This window comes from Clinocottus analis, unplaced genomic scaffold (genome assembly GCF_023055335.1).
Source record: "Clinocottus analis isolate CAN_PGR_092001 unplaced genomic scaffold, fCliAna1.0.p SCAF_17, whole genome shotgun sequence".
Lineage (NCBI taxonomy): Eukaryota > Metazoa > Chordata > Actinopteri > Perciformes > Cottidae > Clinocottus > Clinocottus analis.
In genome coordinates this window covers 7,044,653-7,053,154 of record NW_027175898.1, presented here as the reverse complement: position 1 = coordinate 7,053,154, position 8,502 = coordinate 7,044,653, and the positions used below count along the sequence as shown (strand labels likewise).

At 40.9% G+C, this 8,502-nt stretch overlaps 2 protein-coding genes across 2 annotated transcripts; one reads left to right on the top strand and one right to left on the bottom strand.

The window, feature by feature from the left end:
- The first annotated feature begins 998 nt into the window (after window positions 1-998).
- cipca (CLOCK-interacting pacemaker a) lies at window positions 999-3,426 on the top strand. The gene is made up of 4 exons (XM_068580558.1): window positions 999-1,132; window positions 1,617-1,728; window positions 2,140-2,288; window positions 2,524-3,426. The coding sequence occupies exons 1-4, from the start codon at window positions 1,082-1,084 to the stop codon at window positions 3,304-3,306; spliced, it is 1,095 nt and encodes a 364-aa protein (XP_068436659.1). The 5' UTR covers window positions 999-1,081; the 3' UTR covers window positions 3,307-3,426.
- A 1,493-nt stretch (window positions 3,427-4,919) lies between these two features.
- On the bottom strand, window positions 4,920-8,460 carry zdhhc22 (zinc finger DHHC-type palmitoyltransferase 22). Its single transcript, XM_068580066.1, has 4 exons — window positions 8,334-8,460; window positions 7,683-7,909; window positions 6,277-6,834; window positions 4,920-6,181 (listed from the first exon to the last, which is right to left on the bottom strand). Exons 3-4 carry the CDS (start codon window positions 6,830-6,832, stop codon window positions 5,904-5,906), a joined length of 834 nt encoding a protein of 277 aa, XP_068436167.1. The 5' UTR covers window positions 6,833-6,834; window positions 7,683-7,909; window positions 8,334-8,460; the 3' UTR covers window positions 4,920-5,903.
- Between the last annotated feature and the right edge of the window lie 42 nt (window positions 8,461-8,502).

Below are 8,502 nucleotides of genomic sequence, written 5' to 3'. Positions count from 1 at the left end.
TGAGCTCGGCTTGTTTTTTCCTGTATTAATTGATCTCGGTTTGTAAGTGGATATGCGCCTACTTCTTCCTTTACCATAATTATCTGTGTGTGTGCCCAATTGTGTCCTATTGTATTCCTCATGCTGTCAGTAACATCACTGTTAAGCTATTATGTCCTCCAAATAGATAGCGCTGATACATATTGACCTTAACAAAGTTTATATAATCACTGGTATGCCACGCTGTTGTGTATGAACATGATTATGCGGCGTCAACAAAAGCACCACATTTGATTAATTTAAGTATAGAAATATAAAACTGCACACACCAAGATCACTAATGTTTGTATTGTGCATGACATGGTGTACCTTAACAAGCAAAACACATTAACGCCATCCCTTCTTGTAACATTCACTGTGAACCTTCAGATATGCAACTCCCATGTGTAAGTGTTATTTATTGAATATGATCTTAATGTATGCCCACATTTTCACATGACACCTGCAGAATGATATGCATTTAATAAGCAAACACTTGCAGGCAAACCTACATTTCAAAATGATAGAGCACTCCAAACTGTATTTTTCTCTCGTTCCTCCATCTCTTGCCTTTCCCCTCCTTAAATTATGTATAATACTTCTAATATAATTATATATACATAGTATATTCCCCCTTTAGCCACCGCGTGTGACTGCAGGAGGTGTTTGTGTCGCTTCCCAGTGAGAACAGGACTCTTGGTAACTCCAGAAGATGGCAGTACTGCAACAGTGAGTATGCAAGTCGTCTCAATGAAGTAGAAGAAGCTGAACCAGAGTCCAGTGCAAGTGTTGGAAAAACACTCTGACGTTGTTGCTAATCTTGGACGGCAGCATGAACGGATACTTGTTTCCGAGCACGGGGCGTCCTGGTGAAGGTGTGTACGTGCATAGTAACAGTGTGATGCGCTGGCTGCCGAGCGGAAGCGTCTCATAGCGAGCTAAGCGAGCTACAGGAAACAGTGAGTACGGATCACTGACCATGTTGCAATTCACCGAGCACCGATTGGTTTTGCAGCAGACGGGTAGTTACCTCAACCAGGTCAACTTAAACGGTTGAAAACAAATGAAAAAAAATGTGTTGACAGATGTGCGTTTGTATTCAACAGCAGCAGCAGTAAGTTAGCTGTGGCTGCGGTCAGACGAGCTGAGTAGACTGGACTCCCTGCATGTCGTGTTTATTGTTTCATTGACATCTTTTATTCGTCAATTCACTTTGAGCAGCGTCAGTAGATGTTGGAAAGTATGAGACTGAATACTGAGACTGGCTGGGTGGGAGTGCAGGCCTCCTAAAGCTTTTATTGTCTTATTCAGTCAGGGACATTTCCTCCAACACAAACTGAATTGATCTATGATCTGCCATCAAGACAGTAAAAGATAGCAATACACAATAATGGAGTGTAAAACATGCACAAACTGTTTGTTTACAGGTTGACTGATTTCTTCACTGTGTTCAGTCTTAATTGGAGTCTTTACCAACCTAATGTCTTTACTTTGCCGTTATATAAGTTTTAACTCAAAGCAAAAGCACATTGAACTTGTCAAAACCATGTTTTGAGAGTGTCAGTTACCTTTCAACTCTTAACGCTCCATTTTTCCAGGCAAATATGATCAGTTTTAGTCAACCCGACAGACACAGGACACCATCATTCACCAAGGCAACACACTTTGGAGCAACCACGTCAGACCTGGAGAGAGATTCAGGCTTCTCAGGTTTGTTTGTTGTATGTTACTGTAAAGTTATACACCTTTTTAACTTTTGGGTTTGTTTGATTTTGACATGGTCCTGTTGCCAGTATGGCACTCGTAGTAAACTGAGTGTACCGTATATAATTATCAAAGCATGACTATCAACAAGGTCAGTCATAATCAAATGTAGGATTCCAGGTCACATTTTCTATGTAGGGTATTGGGTCAATTTTTGTTATGACTTTTATTCTATTCACTATTGAGGCCGACCTGGATCTGGTTACGCCCTCCTCCTCATGTCGATGGTATCCTTTTCCAGACACTCTGGAGAGGCTTATCTACATCTGCCACTGTTTTCATAGAGCTAATGTTCTGCCCCAATAGAGAGGTAAATACCGTGCTTTAAAACCCATATGCTCTCCTCCCCCTCCTCAGATGCCGGCTCTGAGCTCAGTACAGTCGATCTGACTGACTCTGAAGATGCAGGAAGGACTGACCCGATTGGTTCGCAAGTGGCTGTGATTGGAGGCCCATATGCTGGACTTTCTCCAATGATCATCATGAATAACGTTCTATTAAAGCAGGTAAAATACAGGAACACATGTCCACCTCTGCATGGCACTAATCCAGGGCTTTATTGTCAATTCAGGGTGAAATTACCTTCTGCTAAGAGTGCAAACATAACGTGATTGTGTACATTGTGATTTGACCATTATATATTTGTCAATTGTATGTATGCTCCTTGTATTTAAGAACTGTAATTTATGTTTTGTACTATAGGTTGTAGCATGATACTTAAAGTTGTTGTTTTCCCTCTAGCCCTCCCCGATGGCTCCAGCAGAAGATCATTGGGGCTTACCTTCACCCGTGGAAGTGAAGCCTCAGTCACAGGTGATTATCCTTCAAACAACGGCATCAAATGATAGCAGCAGCTCCTCAAACACGGGTTCTGAAAATATCCGACAATCAAAAAGCTACATGCCCATCCTCAAGTCATATCCCACGATCGCCCCGCACCTGTTAGACGAGCCCACTAAGAGGGTGGGATCCTCCAAGGTGAGGGTGAGTTCAACGTCAGGATATGACCAGCGACAGAAGCGACACCATCACGGTCACAGGCTCTACAGCTCCCCCAGCCCGCAGCCAGCACTGCAGACTGCTGTCAAATGCATCTCAAACTTTGAAGCAGCAAACAACCGGTCACAGGCAGCTGAGAATCCAGACAGTGACAAGTCTCTCTCCGAGCTCGCAGGGAGCAACTCTCTGCTGCCCTACACAGATGAGTTTGGCACAGACAGCAACAGGATGGATGCTGACCAGGACGACGCGCTCTCAATGGACGTGAACAAACTGAAACGTTTCAGTAATACCTACAACATTCTCAACAAATCTGGCTTGCTGGGGATCACCATGCGCACAAAGCAGCTGATCAAGGAGAATAAGCGCACCCAAAGGCAGTTGCAGCAGCTTCAGGAGCAAACGGTTCTGCTGCTGGAGGCTCAGAGCACCGGAGACCCGCAGCTCTGGACTAAACTGCAGCTCTCTCTGCAGCGCACAGACAAGGAGCAACGGGGAGCCAAAGCTCAGAGAGTCCTGGTGTAATAAAGGGATGGACGTGAGTGGTTCTCAATCAGGAGGTGATGAAGATGATTTATTGAATGTGAAAATATATATCTCAAATCTTTACGAAAGCTGTCTTTGTGTAAAATAATCTAGCATAACAAACATTAGCTCATAACTAAACTATACTTTCACGCTTTTCAGGCAGGACAGTACCAGTTCTCTAAACAAATATGCAGAGAGAATATGGTCGAATATGAAAACCAAGTGGGAGTAAAGAAGCATGCGTACCGTTTAAACCCTTGCCTATTATGAATTGTCTTGCCTCTGCAGTTTCAAAATAGAAAGTGTCACTTGCAAGGGCTATGTCCTGGACATGTTGAATTCTTATTTTCATTGGACACAAGTATACGTTACATAAGGCACATGGGGTTAAGTCCTCATACATGCCCTGAATGTGAAAATAGAAGCATAATTTAGGAAACCCGGTGTGGATTCATTTGGCCTGTGTTTCATTTGGCTCTTTAATGAAATATTCAATCAGCAGGACAATATCTCATCCATTTACTTTGCTTTTAAATTGGATGGTAAATGTAAGTGAATAAGCAGATTACTCCTTTGTGAAGAAGTACACGTATAAACAGTTTCTATTCTCAAACATCAGCTGGGTCCATCAGAGAGTTCAGAGGGCAATTTAGTTACTTGAAGTCCCTATTTTATATTTGTAATATTTTACAGAACCAAAACAAAAGTGTGTGAATAACGTAAACAAACCATTCACATTATAAGGAAGGTCCTTTTTTCAGAAGATCTCTTGAAGAACTACATCAGCGTTTGCGAAAGCTCAAACTGTAGCAAGTGAAATACTGTAGCCGTCCATCTTTTTCTCTTGACTTTGCACATGTTGCTGCCATGTTCTCTCCTGCTGCTTCAGCGTAGTGTTAGTGTTGTGTCTACGTTGAAACATCAAAGAAAAGTAACAACAACTAAATAGTTCATTACAGACACTTGCACTTTAGTTATAAGTTGGCTGACAATTCTGGTGCCAAACGTTACTACTTTTATCCCTAAATGACAATTCTGTCTGATAAACCAATGTCATATATACATGATTGTGTGGATACCTGTGCCTTTTTTAATATGTTCATGTTAGCTCGAGCACATCAACGCTCAGCAGCTACGATTGTGAGTTTCAAGCGGAAGAAAGTTGAATTAAAGGTCTCCAAAGATTTGATTTTCTTATCTGAAACAAAACAAACTATGTCCTAGCTAAGCAAAGTTAATGTAGAAAGAATAGCATGAAGACAAGTTAAGTCATTAATGTTTCAGTTTTAAATGTTAAGTTTGTTTTGCAACAAAAGGTTGTTGTTGCAATATTTTCAAATCACAAGTCCTAAACTAAGAAATAATCAAACTATAGTGTTTGTCGTAAAAGAGCAAAAGGAGAGTTACAAAAAGATTTTATGACTACTATTCAGAGATTGCTTCTTTTTTTTTTACTATTATTGTAAAAAGGGCTTTCTGTGTTATTCTTTAGCAAATGTCACTTTGACTAATAAAACTCTGTAAACCATTTCCTCTCAGTCATTTATTTCACTTTTCTATGTCACAATGTGTAGTTTTTAAAAACACAGACCAGCTGCTTGATGGGATTTTAATACTTTATTGGTATAACAGGAATAGACAAAATAGCTCTAAAAAGTATATTTGTTGAAATCCAAAACAGCCTTGACATGATGTTGAATACGCCAGTAGCTGTAGCAGCAGCATTACAGTGACACGTCCTTATTATTAATACTATTATTATCTTTATTAAACAGAGGACCCTCTCATTAGCAGTGTAGTGAATACATCATCTTTGGGGTCATCTGTAAGCATGTAAGACATGTTTATGGCACATTGCGAATAATACCCTGGATATAATACTATTGTAGTCTTCACATTTCCCTCACCCATTCTTATAAAGGAGCAGATCACTCGGTCTGAGTCACATTCATTTTAGTAAAAATCATTCTCAACATGTGACAGTTCATTGTCAAAAGACTGGTGTCAAACCCGGCAGTTTATGCTGTAGACGTACTGTAGTTTCCTTGTCTCCTAGCCCTTAATGTCAAAGTAAATTATTGTTGTGAAAACTACCCCAAGTTTCCTGAATGTCACATTGTAGCAGCCTACAAGGAACAACATACTTGATTGGTAATCTCAAAGCACCGTGTGGTGCAGGCCTTTAAATCAATAGCATGATATCAAAATGTGAAGCCGTAAATGCAAGCACTTATGCAAAGCCATCTTTATACTGTATTTTATGTTGACGCAAGTGTGTAGCGGTGCATGAAAAAACGTCTGAATGTCTCAAACCACCAACTTATTAGTCTTAATATTGCCTTGTCACAAAGCTACTTACTTATTAAAGGAGATACTTACACTATGCACCTATTCATAAGTTTCACATTGATATATGGCTCCTGTCCTTAAAGGAATGTGTGCTAACAGCTAACTAGTTCATACACTACTGCAAAGGTCATAAAGCATCCATGTAGTATTTCAAGTGAATCACCCCATAGATCCAGAGAAACCCTTTTCTACAACTTGTGCCACTTGTGTGACCTATTGGAAGCTATTTTAGACGTGGTTATCACTCAGTCTTGCTTATGTGCATCTGTGTCTTCAGAGCATGTCTCCGCGGTCTGCACAGGCAGAATAAGGCCAAGGATCCAGCGGGTACCAAACACATCCTTCAGGTTGCTTTTCCAAGGGCTGCGGTTCTCCACGAGCTGCCCTCTCTGCATCTGACACCAGGTCTGTCCCCGGGCCACCAGCAGCACCTGCTGGCAGCAGAACCCTGCACAGACCAGGCCGATGCCCAGCCACACATAGAGCATGAGCACCAGGAACAACTGCAAGCCTGAGATCGTTCCTGTGGGAGAGAATTAAGAAGGAACATGGTAATGCTCAGCAAGTCAACAAGTATCTGAAAGTATTCACTTTAGTTGCAATAATTGAACAAGTCACCTGCGAAGAAGTAACTCGTGGAGAGAGGGAGAAGAGTCAGGAAGGTCAGCGGGTTCTCAAAGGAGATGGAGTACTCCACTGTTAGAAAGGCCACACCAAGAACCAACGAGTACAAGCAAGTGCATGATGTGTAGATGCAGAACATGATGAAGTAGCGCATGTTTTTGTTGCCAATGCAGTTTCCAGTAAAAAAGCAGTGGTGATCCCTCTTAAGGATGACTTTCTTACACAGTTTGCAGAAGTGGCGATTGTTCAGGAGGTAGTGTGCGTCCACTTTGTCTGAGCAGTGCGCTGAACACACTGGAACCACAGTCTCGTTGGCGCTTTCAGCCGGATATTTAATAGTCATTAAGTAGTTTCCAAGTGCATTGAACATCAAGAAAAGGAAAACAACTGTGTGAAGAGTTGTAGCCGCTGTCAGTGATGTGTGCGGATTTGGGAAGATTGTTGGGATGAAGAAGCAGAAGTGTAAAATGAAGGTGACTGCTGTAGCCATGAAGAAGTAGGCAGGCGCTACAGCATTGAGAAGCCTCAGCTTCAACATCCTGGTGAACATATCTGTGTGAAGACACAGTAAGCACAATGTTATCAGAAACGCTCGAGCCTCAGAGGAGCAATTATGTACCAGAGGTTTGACACAAAATAAATCTCCATTTCATATGTTTACCTTGAAAAATGAACAGTTACAGGCTAACACAATATATTCTGTTGGTTTTAAGAAAACACATGCTCCACATGAGAGCTATTGACCATGACCTCATCAAAAGAAGTCAAATAAAAATAAAGATTAAATCCATAACATTTAATAGAACTTAGAATAGCACCTTGAATAGATGATACTTATATTTGTATTGTGAATTATAATGTACTTTATGACAACATATCTTGTTATGGTTCTTACAGTTCTGATGGAAATAAGCACAATACAGAGAAGAACTATTTACATGAAGCATCTTAACGTGGCAGACTTATGACCACATAGAGCATCAAAATGTCTTCTCTGGCTGCTCATTTGATAACTAGAGTGTAAGCTGCTGCTGAGAAAAACTCATTTCTCTGAAAAGTAGGGTCTGGAGACTCTAGGGGGCAACTGAGAATACTAAAAATATCTCACCTTTTTTTCTCTGTTATCTTCTACAGCACAAATCACACACACACAAAATGAAAGCACATAAAGAAGGAAGGAAGGGACCCACAGACCAAACCCTAAAAAAAGGTGTTTATGTTCATTTCTAAATGCTTTATGGAGGTCGATCAATGCCCTAGATAACACACAGCACACACAGCGCTCTATCGCGCTATTCTCTCTCCTTCGTGTTTTCTCAGACGGTGCCAATGATGGCGTCAGTCATTTCATTCCCATGATGACACAATTAAAGCATCCTCGTGGTGTCCCGGCTGCCTACCTGCAGATGCTGGAGAGCAGGAGCTGTCCTTTCAGCACCGCGGAGCCTCGGCTCAGCGCACGTTCATTCAAACGCAGAGAAGGTCATGTTGATCCACATCGACGTCCTTTTTTCATTATCGGGGTGCCAGCTCCTTTCTCTACCGCCGCCTGCTGGTCTGGATGCGTCTGTTTTTCCTTCCTTTTTATTGGCTGGGTAGTTTACTCGTTTTTAGTAACAGCCCGAATCTGACGTAGGATAAAACATCATTTTGTACATTATTGAAATTTGATTGTGAGCAGTGAAGGAGGTATTTGGATCATTTTAACCAGTTAGAATAGCAGTAAAACAATGTATAAACGTGCCATGCACTTAGATAAGTATTTTTAGCAAAATAATCTTCAAATACTTTAAATAAATGTAGCCTACGTTTGATTATACTTAGGCCTCTATGTTAATATTATTATCCATTCATTTACTGTTGGAGTTGGCTCATGAACTCTAATTGTTAGTTATAAAATAGCTTTGTTCAGTCTGTCAGGGCTAATGCGGCTAAACGTTTCACACAATGCAGGAAAGACAATGTTGGAGTGGCAATGCATCCTCAATTGTTGTACCTTTTAGTCTGAGTGCCGTCACCTTAGTGATATAAATGTAATATAATGGACTTACCATTGTGTTGTCTCAGTCATTCTGCTGGTACCATTGAGCTTTAAATCACGTAATCAGTATCATAATTGTATAATGATAACAGATAATACGATTGTATATGCTAAAAATAGATACGAAAACCAGATAGTGAAAGCATTACTTGACGCTCCCTCAGCAGTCTCCAGGCAGG

Coding starts and splice junctions, on each gene's coding strand:
- cipca (XM_068580558.1), top strand. CDS start 1,082: ATGAAAAAAAATGTGTTGACAGATGTGCGTTTGTATTCAACAGCAGCA. Junction 1,729..2,139: donor GAGAGATTCAGGCTTCTCAG/GTTTGTTTGTTG, acceptor CCCCCTCCTCAG/ATGCCGGCTCTGAGCTCAGT. Junction 2,289..2,523: donor ATAACGTTCTATTAAAGCAG/GTAAAATACAGG, acceptor TTTTCCCTCTAG/CCCTCCCCGATGGCTCCAGC.
- zdhhc22 (XM_068580066.1), bottom strand. CDS start 6,832: ATGTTCACCAGGATGTTGAAGCTGAGGCTTCTCAATGCTGTAGCGCCT. Junction 6,182..6,276: donor CACGAGTTACTTCTTCGCAG/GTGACTTGTTCA, acceptor TCTCTCCCACAG/GAACGATCTCAGGCTTGCAG.